At 44.9% G+C, this 18640-nt stretch overlaps 1 protein-coding gene across 1 annotated transcript in view; it reads right to left on the bottom strand.

Moving 5' to 3' along the window:
• VWA8 (von Willebrand factor A domain containing 8) overlaps nucleotides 1-18640 on the bottom strand; it is a 1418144-nt gene that overhangs the window by 1209828 nt on the left and 189676 nt on the right. Inside the window, exon 3 of the mRNA XM_078657276.1 lies at nucleotides 7718-7848. Coding sequence (XP_078513402.1) covers nucleotides 7718-7848 — 131 coding nt within the window. The remainder of the gene's footprint in view (nucleotides 1-7717; nucleotides 7849-18640) is intronic.

Raw genomic sequence — 18640 nt, forward strand, 5'->3', positions numbered from 1 at the left:
CCATCATATTTCCGAAAAGTAACGGCAATGGTGACTGAGTTGCTATGGGGAGAGAGTCCGCCCAGAATAGCGCACGCTAAGCTTAACCGTGGGTGGTACGATGGAGGGATAGCCTTACCAAATGTGGAGCTCTATTATTGGGCATCGCAACTCAAAGTTATTAATCACTGGATCCATGCCCCACAGAATGACCCGGCATACTTTTTAGACAGAACACAATTAGGAACACACAGTTTGTTGGCCCCGCTATACACACCAAGCCTCGCCAGGAAACTACTCGGTCCGACCAAACACACAGTCGCAATATGGCACAGGGCACTGGCACGGCTTAAATGGAAGGGAGTCATAACCAAGCTCACTCCACTGTGGGACACTAAACAATTAGGCTGTCTTAGATCTAGTAAGGGATTTACCCAATGGGACAATATAGGTATTTCGACGGTGGGAGACCTGTGGACTTCTGCTGGCATGATCCCTTTTCAACACCTGCAACAACAATATGCATTAAGCCCCAATGAGACTTACAGATATATCCAAATACGGCATGCACTCATGGCGGTCATTGAACCGGGATCTATAGTCCCGGAGTCCTCACCTCTGGAAGACCGACTTCTCACAGACTTCATGCAAGCGCGCGCCACATCACTCACATACCGCAAGTTATTGAACAATTTACCGGATCCATTGCAACAGCTGAAGGAGAGGTGGGAATCTGAGCTAGGCTCCATGGATGACACAGACTGGAACACCGCACTGGCGTCACCACGGGAGGCGGGTCTATCAGCTCGATTCAGATTAATACAGCTCAAAATACTACACAGGGTCTACTACACCAGGACCTCGTTACACAAAATGCACAGGGCTGAGACCCCGTACTGCCTTAGGGGGTGTGGGGAGGAAGGAACATTGCTGCACACGCTCTGGGACTGCCCGACCATCTCGACTTACTGGCAGCAAATCATGCGCACCATTTCCCAGACCCTTGACACTTCACTGACACCGGACCCTCGTATGTGTTTTCTGAACGTATGGGAAGGGACTGACCTGTCACATCGGAAACAGCAATGGGTTACAATTGGAACTATGGTGGCCAAACGCGACATCGCGCAGAGGTGGGGGGTGGCGGAAACACCTACGCTAGCATTATGGTGTAGAACTATGGACAAACTGATGCTGATCGAACGTGCAGTGTACAGAATGAGGGCTAACCCGCACAAATGGAACGCAATCTGGGCGGCATGGAATAAGTTCAGGGGGGACCTATGCGAACCGCTTCCGGAGGATGAGGGCGACGGCTCGGACGATGACGAAGAGCTGGAAGAATAGGCCCACGGGAGAGGGTGGCCAGGCAGGGAATTGAGGGGATTGGGGATCGCAGATACCAACTAAGCGCGCGTGGGGGGGAGGTGTTGCGATACTATTGGAACCTGGGCCTCGCCAGTGACATTGGGGATGTAGGGAATGATTAATTGTGTCTATCTTTTTTAGCATGAGTCTAAAGTTTGAGTTGTTTGTTTTATAAAGTAAAAAAGTAAGACGACGTACCAGCTACTGATGTATTCTGACTGCCTGTTGTAATATGCCAAACGTTTGCTGCCGGAACGGAAGGTTGTCGGCTGAATAGCTGTGTTACACTATGGGACTGTGAATGTTTAAAAAATTGCTTCCTTCTGCTCTGCTGTATAAATAATGTGAACCTGGCGAATGCAAATAAAGTCTTACCAAAAAAAAAAAAAAAAAAACAATCAGTATTCACTGTTAGTAGATTTTTCCCCTTCCTTTACACACTACCCACCTTTTCCTTCTCTGTGCATGTCTCAATGGTGCAGCCCTAGCATTCCTAAAACATGTAATTCACGTTTACAAGGAAGCTCCTTCCACCTCCCAAAACAAGTGCTTAATGTGTGCTGGTACTTGCCCCATCACCTTTGTAAGGGATCAGGACATTTAGTGATATAGGTTCCATCTTGTGTGCTCACTAGACACTTCCCGCGTTCTCATACTAATTGCATTACATTCCTTCCCTACATGTCATCAAAGTATATTAGCTAGTGGTCCACGCATGGGTCAGTGGTATTTATTTGCGACCATTCAGACTATATACTCACAATTTGCTTAAAAGCCAGGATTTGAACTCAGGTCTAGTCGAACTAAGGCTAGTGACTTACCCATTGGACTATGATTAATGCCTTGTAGTCAACTGCTGTTTTTGCATTTGTCTCCCCGAGTGGGACGGGTATGCCTAGACGTAGGTCCTGTGCTCTCATGTCACTGGAATCAAGCTATCCTGGCTGAAGAGGGGTGAAACTCCGAAACCGGTCCTAGGATGCTTGTTTCCAGCCCAGGGAGGACCTGGCTTGGCAGTTCGGGCTGGACTGGTCCCATGAGGCACAGGGTCAAGACTGATTTGCATATGGCTGGGTTCAAACTGGAATGGCATGGTGAGCACAACAAGGATGGATTTAGGCCCAGATCTCTGTACTGGGGTGAATGTATGACATTGTTCTGCATTCTGTCCATCAACTGTTGTTTTTGCATTTGTTACCCCGAGTGGTACGGGTATGAACATCTCACAGCAACATTTAGAGCATGCCACATTGAAACACATTGGGTGATGTTTAAATTATTGGCTCAAAAATCCTTCATCTATTTGATAATTTACTTCCGAAAGTCCAACTCTCCGAAAACTGCCCTCTCGAAGGTCCACCATGACACATGCAGCATGGCAAATGACAAATGGAGATAGACAAAGGTTTATGATCTGAAGACAATCTAAGAAAAATATTAATATCTATATTTATGTATTTATCCACTAATATATCATAGATGGGCAGAGTATGACGATGTTTTATGCTGCAATAAATTAATATGTTGGGATTACATTGAGATTGGGTTAACAGTTTTGAACGTAAAGAGTATGCAATGCATCCATTCTTTAGTCCGTGAACCCTATATAAAGCTTAGTCAAGAAATTCTCTGAAGAGGAGAGTCTCAATTTGCTTTCAGAAGACAGAGAGAGGAATCAGAGCCCTGAGGTCAAGGCTAAAGAGTTCCAATCTAAAGTGGGTGCACTAGAGAAGGATTATTCCATGCTGTAGGTGTTCTGAATTTGGATGTTTGAAGAGGAGAGCATTTTGGTGGTGACAAAGGTGTGTTTTCCACTCTTTAATAATTGGGATCAGTTGGTTTGAACGGTTTGAACCATCTTAAGACCTTGTCTTAAAAGCAGATGTGATGATCAAGTAACTGAAGTAGTCTATCATGATCAACTGTGTAGAAGGCCTCTGACACGTCAGCAGCAACAGTAGGCATGAGTCACCTTTGTCAGAAATGTGAAATCCAGGACCTTTAGGGTTGCGTTTTGATGTTGAAGCCCATTCTAAAACCGGTCAGATCTATCAAACGTCTCTCTTTGCATTCTCCTCACTTTTCCTGAATGTTAGAGCTTTTCTGCACAGACGTACAACCTGGTTCATCATCAAGAGTTGAATGTAACAAACTAGTATAATTAGTGTAATTGGAACTACTAGGTCTTAGTGTCAAGACTACGTTTATTTAAAGTTTCAGTCGTCAGTGGCAGATCGGTTTTATATTTTGGTGACTAAGTGGCAAGTACACCACGTGTCTTTTGATTCTCCCGCCGAATAGTGTATACACAGACTAGACCCTGGCAGGGGCAACTTGGTTGCTTTCGTATTCTCTTTACGGACAAACAAAAGGAGTAAACTGTGCTGCTCACTGCAGAGTTCTGCCACTTATAGCAGCTATCTCCCAGGCCTTTTCCCTACTTCTTAACATCCCCAGCACTGCGAGTTGTATATGAGGTACTCTTTCACAATCTTTCTCCCTTATAGAAATCCTCATGTCCTCCAGCTTATTTTCTTTTTGCTTAAGCAGGTCCACCTTATCCAATTTCTCCACTTCGTTACCTTTGTCCATCAGTCTCCTCCCATCCCATCCCTCCATTTCCTTTCAGGTAGAGGATGAACCAAAGTAGGTAAAGGAGATTAGAACAGCTTGTATCCCTGAACAAGTTTGCAATCTGATGCTGGTTATTTTTACTACTGTATGTTATAATAGTACGTTACCTAGAGCAATAAGATCCTCCTCTCGAGTTTCGCATAAATATTGTGTTTAGAATGTGTGTTCTATATTACAGCACACAATTCCAATTTCTATTCACATTACTCTGCAAATGGCTTATTTCATGTATTTATACTTGTTTGAAGCTCCTCTAAATTAGCACGCTGCAGTGGTGTAGCTAGGCCGCCATGAGCCCTAGTGCAGGCAAAAGTAACTGGGACCCCTCACTAGGATGACATCTTGGTCGGTGAGCTACACTCGACACGCCTCAACATCTTTCGCTGTAGTCTGCATATGTCACATCAAAACTCACTACCGCTCCCATACACACACTATTGTAGTTCACTCCCTACAGTGTATTTCTGGAAGTCAAAGCCATGACCCTAAAAAGCATTACAAAAGCCAACAGGTTTGGCCCTTGTAAAGTGCACGGATACAACGACATAACAAGCGGAGACTTCACACTCATACTACTGCTCTCACATGGACACACCCCGCATGCTGCACTCACACATGCAAGTGCCCAATGCTGCACTCACACTGGCACATTCCTGACTGCACTCACACAGGCATAACTTTCAAACTGTATACCAGTTACTCTGCACTCACAAAAGACAATGTAAATCCTACATTCATGCAAGTACTCCACTCACAATGCCCTTACAATCATGGCGGCTATTCTGCATTCACACAAGCACACTGCTCATGCAAAGGTTCTAGGAAGGAACAAAATGTGGACAGATGGTGGCAGTGGAGGCACAGGTTGAATATCAGTGCCTCCATGCCACTGTCTGTGCACAGTGCATCAGTCCTCCAGTGAAATCCAAAGCTATTTGCAATGAAGCCGGAATGTCCACTTAGGTTATCAAATCTATAAAGAAAGCATTTGCCATCTAAATGTGCGGACATGTGCTTCAATAAAAAAAAATGTAAAAAGAAAAGCTTTGCACTGGCCCACTGAGTGAAAACATGTAACAGCTAACAAGTCATGTTATATATTTAGTATGGAGTGTCGAGGACTTGACAACTGGTAACTCTGGAACGTATTTAAATCAAAACACAAGGAGTCAGACAGTAGTCACCAAGTCCATCACCATAACCTGCATGAAGTCTGGCCCTGAGGTACTTAACCAGGGGGCAAACTCTCTGGCTCCCTTCAGCAGGGAGGAGAGGTGGCGTAATGACTAGAGCTGGCAACTGTGGACCTGGAGAACCAAGTTCGAATCCCGGCGTCGGTTCAACATCCTGAGATTTTGGGCAAATAAAAAAAGTGTGTAGCGTAAGGTTCTCGTGTAAAGCTCTCCAATACTGCGAAAAGAAAGAGTAGTTCGTGACTGCTTGAAAGCTCCGTGGGCGGCTGATTTTAAGCACAGACCACTGTTAGAACTCAACTGCCGCTTACACATCCGGGTTTACTGCTCCGGTTACATTCTCTCAACACTCACTTCCTGTATTGAGGTTCGGGGGTACAGTTGTCCTGTAGATTAGGTGCCATTTACACGGCGTCCACATGTTTTGTGCACTGAGTGGGAAAATCCTCCCATATTTTGCTTTAATGCTAAATGCATCAGCTGAGCTCCGCGGGCCAGGCAAAGAGCGATGCATTACAAACAGAATGCTTTACCGTGTCTGTTATTTCCGTCGGGCATTTCATTCCCACGTATAGCGCTCTGGAAATGTGCCTTTTATTCTTCTTCTCCTTCCTTATAATCCCTTTACGAAAGGCAAGCGTTTCCCCAGTATTCCAGCTAATAATGCTATTTAAACAGGCAACAACCTTGAAATTGACTCAACTGAAACGTGTGTGTGTGTGTGTGTGTGTGTGTGTGTGTGTGTGTGTGTGTGTGTGTGTGTGTGTGTGTGTGTGTGTGTGTGTGTGTGTGTGTGTGTGTGTGTGTGTGTGTGTGTGTGTGTGTGTGTGTGTGTGTGTGTGTGTGTGTGTGTGTGTGTGTGTGTGTGTGTGTGTGTGTGTGTGTGTGTGTGTGTGTGTGTGTGTGTGTGTGTGTGTGTGTGTGTGTGTGTGTGTGTGTGTGTGTGTGTGTGTGTGTGTGTGTGTGTGTGTGTGTGTGTGTGTGTGTGTGTGTGTGTGTGTGTGTGTGTGTGTGTGTGTGTATATGTATATATATATATGTATGTATGTATGTATGTATGTATGTATATATATATATATATATATATAGTTACTACACTTTTTTTCTTAATGGGCGTTCATTTTGTGTATGAGTAGAAACTACTGGCTAACCCGACAAGGACATCTCATCAGTCGAAAGAGCTGGGTGGGTGTGCAAAGGTTTCTCAAATCACCCCCATACCCATGCTCTTGAGTGCGGGATGCTGATGCATTTCTGCTTCCACAGAATCAAAAGGTGATATTTCCACTATTACATAGAATTCCGAGTTTAGGGGTGATCCCCTATAAGCCACAAATAGTAGTCAACAGTATACCTCACTCCCCGAGTTTTTGGTGTGCTTGATTATTTCACGCTATTGGTTACAGTCTTATTCTTTCTACCTGTAAATATGCTCTCTCCTTCATATGAAGGAGCAGGAAGCCAAGGACTTAAGCAGTTTGAGGGAATGGTGATGGTCTGACACATATTACAGGGAATAAAATACGCTCTGCCTTATATTAAAATGATACTGCAAGTCAGCTCAGAGTTCCTTGCCTGTACAAAGGACCTTGAAAAAAATCTCTTTTCACTATAAGGAACACTTCTGCGACTTGTGACAGTCTTATAATGTATGGTAGGGGTATTTTCCTCGTTTATTATTTTCCCATTACACAATTAGATTATTATGAAATAAACAGTTGAAATAGATTTAACATTAGTGCTTACCATTTTAGCTATACAGCGAAAAGTGCACACTATAAGTGAAATGATGCTGGTTATGCTCTTCATCTGAAACGGTGGAGGGGTTTACTTTGGGCTCAATGGTCAGTTCTGAAACATTTTGCATAATCGGCTACACTCAGCTTTCGAGTCGTTTTATTTCTCATGTACAGATGCCTTGCTCATGGATGGCCAACCAATACTCCATTAATGACGTCTGACCAGAGCCATAAAACACAAGGAGCGGATTTCACAGTACACGCATCTGGGCTTGGACTGCACTTAGTTAATCTAATCCTCCTGGAGTGGTAAAAGCTTAAGTCATTTTCTGGCTTAATGTGCATGGTGTGTCACTTACGCAGGGGTCAGCGGGCGACGTACAGCATCATTGGTGAATTAACGCCTTTCACGCGGAATATTTTGAAAGCTGGGATTAAATACTTGGAAAGCTGGGATTTCCTATCTGGAAATGTCTCTTCATTTCTCTGCTTGAGGTGGGGGTGCATAGGGTGTTGCTAGGAGGAGATGATAACAGGTACAGCTTGCAGAACCATTTTAGTGTCTGGTAAAAAACGTGACATACTACATAAGAGCTGCATTAATATTATCATAATCTTAACATTTCATCCCTATAATGCCTTTCAAATAAATACAACATAGTGCACAAAAGGCCAGAAATGTGAGGAGCTTATAATAACAAAAACCATGGAGGAAACATGCCATCATACTAAGCAATGAAGTCTAGTGACATACACGCTGTCATGCTCTTGATAAAAGCAGCTGGTCCACTCTTTGTGACTTACCAAGTACTGCATGGCAATGGAGCGACGGAGAGGTCCAGGGGGGCCAATGAGGAAGACATCTTGCCCCAAGAGATCTTTCTGCATTATCCACTTTAAATGCTGGACCACAGCCTGGGACAGAGGCTCAGACACTGCAGAAGAAAAAAAAACATCCACAAAATTCATCCAATTTTAAAGAAAATTAACCTACTAAATTGAAACGCCAATTTCAGAGCTAGAACACACTTTCCTCCGAGCCTATAATCTTCAATGACCCCAATAATGTCAAAAACCAATTTCATCTATTGCTTCCCTGACGCTTCCACAAGTGACAGAGTAGGTCTCCTGGAAACTCTTGTTTTATCACTCTCTGCAAACGTTAGACCATGGGTACTCGCAAACAATTTCTCAAGGGCCACAAAGTTTGGTCTGTGATGTGACGAGGGCCGCATCGATGTCAGCAGGGTGGCGATTTTGGGGGGGAACAGGGGCTGTAAGGAGTGCATAGAGGAAGCGACGCATATACATTTAGTGGCTGAATTGCACAATGTGAAACCAGAAAACCTGAGACGTTACCAAATTGTGTGGAATGAAATACACTTTTTGAATTTTAAAGAGACGTTAGCATATTTTTACACTTTTGCTGCAAGATGGCTTTGAAAATGTAGGTGTTCCTAAAGTTAAGTGGAGCAGGACAACATAGTTGCTTACTTTTTTAACCTTCAACTAACCTTTCAACAAAGGCTTGTCTGTATATTTAAGTTGTCTTAATGTTAGTGCAGAGTTCAGGGAACAGCAGCCCAGTGCTGCTATTAATCTGTGCGCCACATGTACTTTGAGTATCACTGCGTTAGACTATACCTTACCATGTTCTCTACCTAAGAATCCACTCCCAGCGCCAACACTTTTTTGGCATCCTAATTTTGATGAGAGTTTACCCTTACTGCCTTTGTGTGTTAGTTCCATCAACTTGCCTCCGATCACATGCAGTGGTTCCAACTTGGTACCTCTAATAAAAACCTTTTCCCAACCATTCTTGTCTCACATCCCCAAATTACTTTAGTTTTGTCTTCTCCCTTCTTCCAGTGTTGCAACATGTGTCCCCAGATAACCCCCAGAGTAACATCTTACTCACCCAGCCTTTGCTATTTCTCTATGTTGGCCCCGGGGATTATCCAACCAGCATACTCCCCGTTTTATGCTCCAGCACTTCCTAATCTCTTCTCAAAGGTAATGTAAATAATATGTCCACCACCACATTCTTAACTCCATGTAAAAATTCCATTCTAAAGATGTACCCATTTAAACCTAACATCCAAAACAAAATCTTTGGTGCAGTTGCCTCAGCTCCTTTACAAGCGAAAAATAAGGATTCGCTAATAAGGAATAGCAAAAGGCTATGCATGAAGAACTCGCTTAAAAAGTAGCGATTTCTTAAAATTTCTTAATTGCGACTCGCAATTAAGGAATACCTCCCCATTCATTCCTATGGGCCTAGAGGCCCATAGGAATGAATGGGAAGGCAATCTCAATTTACGAATCTCAATTAGAGAATCGCAAATTGAGATTGCAATTTCAAGGGTGCCAGGGTGTCAAAAGGACACCCTGTTGCACTCCTGAAATCTGCTTATGGGTACATCTTGCTCACACACATGCCCTAAGGGCATGTTTGTGTGTAAAATGGAACTTTGAAAAATGCACTTTAGTGCATTTTTCAGAGTTTTTGCAAATTACCATAAAGTTCCACTTCATGGTAATTTGCTCCCCCTATTAGCGAAATCGCTAATTTTTTAAACTTTAATGCATTGCATTTAATGAATCTCAATTTTGCGATTTCTTAAATTGCGATTTTTGCATTTGGGATGATGCATCCCAAATACAAAAATACCGGTCTTTGCGAGCGGTGTTTAGCTTGATGCATCTATGCCTAAGACTTAAATACCAATTTTCCTAACTCATCGTCAACCAGTTCCCTTTATGGATCAAGTTTTTTATTGAAAAGATTTGACAACTTAACCTGTTTACATACACCAGCCAGTGGGTTAGTGGCAAAGTCATTATGATCACAAAGCTCGTTGCCTTTGGTATCAAACATAGATCCAGGGGCGGATTGGCAAGGCAGGCATTCGGGCATGGGCCGAAGGGCCGGTGCCTCAGTGCCCTCTGTGGGCCGTTTTTTTCTCCCCTGTCCCAGTCCACAGAGTGGACTAGGAAAGGGGAGAAAAAAAAAACGGCCCACAGAGTGCACGGAGACAGAGACAGAGAAAATGAAAGCAGCCTCGCTGTGCGGCCGGACAGCGATTGTCAGCTGTGGCCTCTCCTTCACCCCTGCCCTGCCAAGCAATCAAGCTGAGGCTGGGCTGGGGAGGGGTGATTGTTTGCAAGAATCGGCCTCCCTGGGGGCCAGGTGTTTCTCAGGCCTTTGAGCCATTTTCACCTCGGCCCCCCTGGGGCCCATGCAGCCCAGAAACGGTGTTAGTCTTAACACCTCGCCCACAGCCATTCACATTCAGGGCATAGTGGGCGAGGAAGAATGGGTCTTGCTGTGGGGGCCAGGTGATGTTTGGAATTTTTTATTTAATTTATTTATGCGATCTTATATAGCGCGGACTTTACCCGAAGGTGTCAGAGCGCTTCACACTAGGAACAGCAATAATACATGAGGAGAAAAATTACAAGTGGACAAAATACAAAAGCAAATGTTAAGTTACATGAATCAAAAGTGACAATAGTGAGCAACCAAAATACATGAGGTAGCAATCGGTACATTACAGGAGGAAAAAGTGATGTGTGCAGGTTACAAAAGCGTACAAAGTACAAGTAGAGGTATAATACTGCAATAAATGGCAGACACTCCAGCACAAGAACAAACGTTACGTAGGCAATGGTGGCACTTGTGCAAGTATCTAAAGCAAACAAAAGTGAGAGGTAGCATACAGTGTGATACCAGAGAAAAGTGATGTGTGCAAGTTACAAAAGGGTACCATACACAGGTACAAGTGTATTACTACAGTAAATGGTAAACACTCCAACTGCCAGAACACACTGGGAAGGCACTTCCCATGCTCCAGCTTCACCCCAGCCCCCTCCCCCTGGCTACCTGGCTATCTTGGATGACCCAGAAAGCTGTGTTTTGTGCTCCCCTGCCTGGTCATTTTCCCGAGGCCTGGAGGGCTGATTAATTTACTAATTGCAGGGGCCTTACCTCTGTTCATGTGCTCCTGAGCTGAAGGTCTGGGGAGGGCTAAGTAGGTTAGTAATAGCAGGGGCTTTGCTGCTTTTCAGGTGCTCCTGTGCTGGAGGGCTGGAATAATTTTGTGACAGAAAGGGGCCTTGCTATTTTTTTTAGTTGCTCAGCATGTAGGCCATTGTCACCTTGGCCCTGTGTCCTGTGCAAGAACAGTATCCTCCCACTTTCATTCCTTGTCTGTGCAAATGGTGTTTCATGAAAGGGCACGTCCCTTGAATGTGGGCCACGCCCCTTAAATATGGGCCACGCCTCTTGAATGTGGGCCACTTTTTTCGTCAGTGCCCGGGCCGAATTGTGATCCCAATCCGACCCTGCATAGAACACAAACTCCTTGTAAACCTTTGGCTTCTCCCACCGCCTGTTCTTGCCAAGGAGTGAACCAGCAATTTTGCTATTTGCACCAGAGCATTTAGTCACATGTTTATTCTTTGAGACGGCTCCAGACCGCTCCCCGCTTGTCTCTTTTCAATTCTCCTGTCTTTCTTCCCGCCTGTTAGACATAATACTTTCAAATATTTTGGACAAGGAGTAGTTTTTCTTTAAACATGACCTAAACTTCCTTAAAAAATTCCTCACGCTCCTTTCAAAAACTTTCTTCAAACCTTCAAAAATAGTCTTCACCACATGTTGAAATGCATCTGCTGCATACGTTACCCTGTGAAACGAACCGATGATGAGTTTGAGGCTTCTATTAATCTCAACCACTGGTAATTGCCCTGGACCGAATTCCAGTCCATTGTTTTCTGCCCACCATGCCACTTTAGACAGAGACCAGCCATGTTTGAGTAAATATATGGATGGATGAATTAGTGTATGGATGGATGAATGAGCGATGCAATACATGGGTATGGCACCGCGTGTGGTGTCAAATACTTTGTTGAGATGGGCGTGGACCGTGTTGTCCCTGTGGAATCTGCTCACGGAGCCATGGACCTGGCCATGTGCCAAACTGTTTGGCTCTTTGTCCCTCGAACGTCTCCTCCGGCACTGGTATCTTCCAGAATCAAGATCCCAGTTTTGGGAGAGACCACTGTTGGCGTAAGGATTGTCTTCTTATTCCATCCACGGTGCAAGGCCAACACTTGGCAGGGCTGCCACATGGGCTGCTCGCTAGCATGTTCTTCACTTCACACAGGGTGCAAGTGACCTCATCTCAGGAATCTCACTCAGGGAGCAACCCCTTGCAGGAGCCCATTGAATCAGATCCCTACAGGAAGTCAGTCATTCCAGATCGGTCGAGACACATCTAGTGACCTTGTGCTACCTACCTCAGAAAGATGCCCTATTTGGGTTTCCTCCTGAGCTCACTAACATTGGCTGATAATCAGCTTAATGAAGCTGCGCATCTGCTGCAAATTCAGGCTACTGAAAAGATAGTCCTCCAAATGAATACCTTCATGCTAGTGGGGTTTAGTCATCAGTATGCGAATACAAAAATAACTGCCTCAAAACCAACGGCATAAGATTAGGAAACAATTTTAGATAGATACGGTTGTCTTACAGAAAATGCATTTAGGTAGAGATTTCTGTGTACTCCAAACATAGAATGGACAAAGTCTGCTCAGAGGAGATGTGGAACAAGTTGATGTCAAAAATGTACGAATTGGGGGAGGAGCTTAACCTGCATCCATGATGGCCGCCTGATCCCTCGGCTCCGCCGACCCTCTCGCTTTCCCTCCGGAGGGCTGCTGATCCTGCCTGTTATCCTGTACCCGCGCAGATGTTTCGGACTTGGGAGACTGTCCTGATGCCAACGGTGCGCTCCCCGGCGTGTTTACTACAGCGGAGGCAGAGAAACGTCCTTGTCCCGTTCTGGGCGTGATGGCGGCGTCCCCGTCTTTGTTTGGTGAGGGCGGCTGATCCTGAGTGCCACTCTCGTGCTCACTTCTGACGGTCGACTGGCGGGGAGCGGCTGCTGTACTGCTCCTCACACCGCAACGTTTTATCCCACCTGGCTCCCTCCTCGCTTGCAACACTGTTTCTGCGACCAGTGCTACAATGTGTCCTTCCCCCAGCCGGTAACCGACGTTTGATGCCTCTTTGTTTGCCAGCAACGCTGTGGGTGCCATCTTGGACCGCGCACTCGACACTTGCACCTACCGACGCGGGGCTGCTTTGCTGGTGTATATGACAACTGGCGCTGCACCGTAACTGAGTGCGGTGTTCTGCCGGATTGCGTGACCCCCGGGCCCCCGATATTGCTGGCTCTGCGGAGTGCTGGCTGCCTATGCACGATGGATGTCTCTGACCGGTGTTGTGATCAGACCAGTTCGGCTGTGCCCCGAGTGCGGGACGCTGCTGCATCTACCTCACCTGTGGCGTCTCTAACGTTTGCTGATGTTATGAGCGCTTTGAGTACTTTGCGCACTGCCCTATCTGCCACTGCTCGGGACCTGGGGGACCGCCTTGACGCCATTCTGTCCGTGGAGCCCCCCCCGACTTGCCGAATGGGTTTCACTGTGCAGTGCGCTTCGCCACACCCTGTGCTCCAATGCCGGACTGCGCTTCCCCAGATCTGTGTGGAGACCTTGGAGCGCCCAGCTGTGATATTGCCTGTCATGGTTCAGCTACAATGGAGTGCGCTATCGGTGCCGGGGCGCTGGCTGGGGGATGATTTTTGGACGCTATGCCGAACAAATCCTGTGTGTACTACTGACATGTTTCTCTGTTTTATCCTGGCTTTATTGCTCCTGTCTTGGCTGGTCGCTCTTCGAGGGTTCCTGTTTTGTTCAGCCGACGACCGTGGGACATTGAAGTGGACAGACCTTGGTGGACAGTGCTCTTTATTGTGGCCGTCGTTTTGTCTGTTTTTTCCATCCGCGAGGGTTACGCTGCGATGGTACCTCGTCGTCGTGCTCGACCGAAGGGGACAAGGTTGATGCTGTTTTTTTTTCCTTTTTTGCCTTCTGCTGCCTGTTTTTCGATTGGATGATGTTACCTGGACTGGGGAGTTAGCCGTTGGTTCTGTTTTGGGTTCCGGGGCCGGGGGGGAGGGGCTGCTGGGTTAAATGTGTCGATGGTTTTGTTTCCAACTGTTTAGCCCTCCTCCGATCTTCACCGATTCCCTTTTTCTTTTCTCTTTCTTATTTCTATATTTCGGGTCTTTTCGGGGCGACAGGCACGCTGCTGGGGGGGGGTGGCCGTAGCCTCTGCATGCGTGTAGGGTGGGGGGTATGCGTTTTCCATATTCCTTTTTGGTTTCTATGGGCCTTTTCTTCTTTTCTTTATTCTTCTTTTCTGCCTCCCTTTGGGTGATGGGTGGGATCGCTGCGGGGTGGGTGGTGACTAGCGAGTGACATGCTGTGGGAATGTACATCCTTTTGTATTCTCGATAAGCCGCCATTTTGTATTAATCTTACGGCTTGCTGGATCTCTGTCGGTATCGCTCGCCCGTTTCTGTTTTGGACACTTTGTATGGACTTCGATCCTCCTCAACTCCTAATTTTTACGCTATACTATAACTTTAAAATGTAAACCTTTATTTATCCTGCTTCTCGGGCTTACCTATGTCCTTGGTGTACTATGGAATGATTATGCTTTGTTCTCATTTGTTTCCGAGTCGCCGTTTCAATTGCTGCTTTGACCTGCAAGATGTTGTGGCCGGCCGGATGGTTGTGGGCCCGTATATGTTTGCCAATAATGCGAAATAAAGGTTTTAAAAAAAAAAAAAAAAATGTACGAATTACTCTTTGACATTCCAATCATCATAGATGAGACCAAGTGTATGGATACAAGCGAAAATGTGTCTACACCCTTTATTTCCACGTACATAAGAAGAGAAACTTGGAAAAGCTGTGCCCTTGTTCAGAAAGGTAACTGCATCACAATGAAACTCTTACATTATTAAAGCGAATCACCCAAATTGCTTAAACACATGAAAGGAGGAGAAAAGGAAATAAAATCATGATAAAATCAGACAGTAACGTAAAAGGCAGCACGCTGCAATCCTTCCACGGCACCAGGCTCCCCTCCACCACCAAGGGACAAAGATGATAACCATCAGATGTATATCATGTAAAAGCACAGGAACTTGAAAGATGACTTTGTTTAAGGTTATAGTAGTGAGGTCTCTGTCTAGGGTCATTAGCAAGCCCTCAGAAATTAAACCACAGCAACACACTAAAGATGCCTTTGGATGTTAGCATGTTGCATACACACCAGTTAATCTAAGCCCTTCTGGTCTGATGAGTCAAGCTCAAAATCAACATTTAACATAAACTCCAGTGACTCTGCAGCTGTTAAGTTTACAGTAGCTTCAAAAATGTAAATATCAACTTCTGAAATACCACATTAATTTATACTGAGCTGTATAGATTTCGAAAAGCAGTGTGGAAAAGGGTGAAATCCTTTTATCAACCTATGCATGCAGAAGATGTTTTGGCCAGAGTTACAGACGAGCACCCAATGTAAGGAGATCATCACTGTCAAGTCAAGTGGCTTATGTTGTCTGCCACACATTCAGCCAGTCCTGTTTTTTTGGCCAACAGCCCTATGCATGCTTGGAGTTTTGAGCCCATACCTACAACGTTAAAAGTGAAACTATAAGCCCCAGAATGCAGAGTGCCTTTGAGTAAAATAGTAGGACTGACTGACATGGCAGAGAAAGTGAAGAAAGCCAACACAAGGAGATGATGGATGGAGCACTGAAACTTTTTAGACACTCACCCCCAGTCACAGATCTGGGTTGAATCCATCATCATTCTTTAGCTCACTTCGCCACCTCAGTTCAGACCCAGCCAAATGCAAATCAGTCTTGACCCTGTGCCTCATGGGTACAGTCCAGCCCACACTGCCAAGCCAGGTCTTCCCTGAACCGGAAACAAGCATCTTAGGATCGTTTTCGGGCTAACAGCCCTCATCAGCCAGGCTAGCTTGAATCCAGTGACAAAGTAAGCAAGGGACCCATGTCTGGGCATACTCAGCCAACTTAGGGAGAACAAGCAAACACAAGGAGATTATGGACGGAGCACTGAAACTTTTCAGACACTCACCCCCAGTCACAGATCTGGGTTGTATTCATCAATGTTCTTTAGCTCACTTTGCCACCCCAGTTCAGACACAGCTATATGCAAAACAGTCTTGACCCTGTGCCTCATGGGAACAGTCTAGCCCGAACTGCCAAGCCATGTCTTCCCTGGACATGGCTTCAAGCATCCTAGGACCGGTTTCTGGGTAACACCCTTCATCAGCCAGGCTAGCTTGAATCCAGTGGCAAAGTGAGCAAGGGACCCAAGTCTGGGAATACCCTACCAACTTAGGGTGAACAAAGCACACACAAGGAGCTGATGGAGGACAAAAGCCTTGGTATGGGCCTGCTTTACAGTGTGGCGTTTTTATTGACAAGGTTTGTGTGTAAGCATGAGAGTGTGAAGTTAAAAGTCTGATCAGATTTAGGTTAGATCCCAGTCCAATGTTTTTCATTTGTAACACTTGCCCTGAGACAGGGTGAACCGAAGGCGTGTTTGAACTGTTACATTTTCAGGGATTTCCAACAAATGTGCCCTCATACTTAGCTACTTAGAAGAGATTGCACTGGGAGAAGCCAAGTTAATCCTGTTCCCAGTTAGCTGGGACTGAATGGAGAGAGAAGCAGTTCCTTTGAAAGGCAGGGGCGAATCATGGAAAGACGTTAAAAACAATTCTATTGATTACCGGTAGTCAATGCAATTCAGACAAGTGGTTGCGTACCAAAGTCATGCGAAGAAGGCCAAGAAGTACTCTGGTGGCCCTCTTTTGGATTATTCTGAAATGTACACAGGAATATTAAATTAGACCTCGCTAAATTATGGTAATCAAGACACAATGTGATTACTGATTTTCCACTGTGAAGAGGAAGGGGAGGAGAAATTTTCCTAAATGTTTTCAAGTTGAGGTAGCAAGCAGAAGCCAACTTGCTGATCTAAGCTTTAAAATAAAAACAGAAGTAAAAAAGGGATTACAAAGTTACAAACTGCGAACAGAAGTGGCAGCTCGCAGTGGGAGTGCTGCAGTGCTGCGGGGCGGCGGGGCAGAGGAGGGGCAGGGTGGGGGTAGTGGAGTCGACATTTGACCGGCAGGAGTAAGGTAAGTAAATAAATAAATACAACTATTTACCTTGCGTTCGCTACATTGCCACTCGGCGATGCAGCGAGCACAAGGTAAACAGTTTTATTTATTTATTTACTTACCTTACTCCTGCCCGTCACATGTCATATTTTTTTATTTATAGTATTATGTACTCTCAGACCCTCGAGCCCAAAATGAGTCGACTGTGCATATGGCTTCTGTCTGTGACCCATGCTCTAACATTTATGCACCAAGAATTAAAGACAAAATATGAATCTTTGAGGTAAAAAAAACAAAGACAGAAGGAGATCCTCTTCTAGTGGCTAAATAGCTCAATGTGAAAATAGAAAACCTGGGTTCAATCCCGGCTTACCTGCTTGCCCAAATTTTGTGATATTAGGCACATATTTCATTTCACTGGGTACCCTCTTTCTTCATTATTGCGTCTGATGCCGTCTACAAAAAATCTCTTGTTCTTGAGTTAATAGATTGATATTTAATAAAAAATGAAGCCACTTGCCAATTGACTTGCCTCTTACTTCACTAATGGCATTGTGGTCAGGGCGAGGGGGCATGAAGGTTTTCTAAGTTTACGTTTAATAACTGCCTCTCACTGAGATGATAGACTTTGATATACCAAGGGGAATTTTCATGCTGGTGTATCAGAAGACTCGGACACAAAGCTCCTCTTAGTTGACCTTGCTCTCTTAGGCTTTTATCTGTGTAACCATGGCCCCACCCATAGGGGAGGCCACACTTTGGACTTAATCTTCACTAATAACCCCTCAATACACTGTCACCCTCCCAAATCCATAAACTGGTCTGATCACAGCATGCTGGAATTCTCTTTTCTACAGCAAGCTAAACCTCCTGATCCTCCTACTACTCTGAGCATTAAACGGAGACCATGGCACAAAATTACCCCGGAAACGTTCGAACAAGTCTGGAGAGAACCAACTGTCTCCGACTCTGATAATACTGAGTCGGCGTTAGCTAAACTTAACAATACACTGCTAGAGGCCAGCAATCTTTTAGCCCCTCAAAAAACAGTTAAACAACCTTCGACCACAAAAAAAGAAACATGGTACACTGAAACATTGAAATTAGAGAAACAAAAGTGCCGAAAGTTGGAAAAACTATGGAGGAAGAATCACTCTAGTGCTAGTAAGGAACTTTACCAACAGGCAACATCTACTTACTATAAAAACATAAAAAAGGCAAGAAAAACCTGCCTATTATCTCAGCTAGATGAAGCTGGCAACTCGACCAGGGAATTATATAAAATCCTCCAATCTTTTACCAACCCTTTGGTATGTGAAAGCCCCGATACATTCTCGCAAGAGTTATGTAACAATATTTCTCAATTCTTTGAGGATAAGATCGAAACTATTTATAAAAAATTTTGGGCTAAACACTCTAATAATACTGAGGACTCTAGTGTCCCTAATATAAAGACTCATACAGACACCTTTTCTGATATCCTAGAAGTCACGGAAAGGGATATAATATCACTATTAAATAATATGAAGACTGGCTCCCCTCTTGACCTCCTTCCCGCCAGATTGATGAATACTCTGAGCCCGACACTGTGCTCAACCATCTGTAAGATCTTGAATCTTTCATTTAAAGAAGGAAAACTCCCTCAGCAA

This window comes from Lissotriton helveticus, chromosome 8 (genome assembly GCF_964261635.1).
Source record: "Lissotriton helveticus chromosome 8, aLisHel1.1, whole genome shotgun sequence".
In the NCBI taxonomy this organism is placed as follows: domain Eukaryota; kingdom Metazoa; phylum Chordata; class Amphibia; order Caudata; family Salamandridae; genus Lissotriton; species Lissotriton helveticus.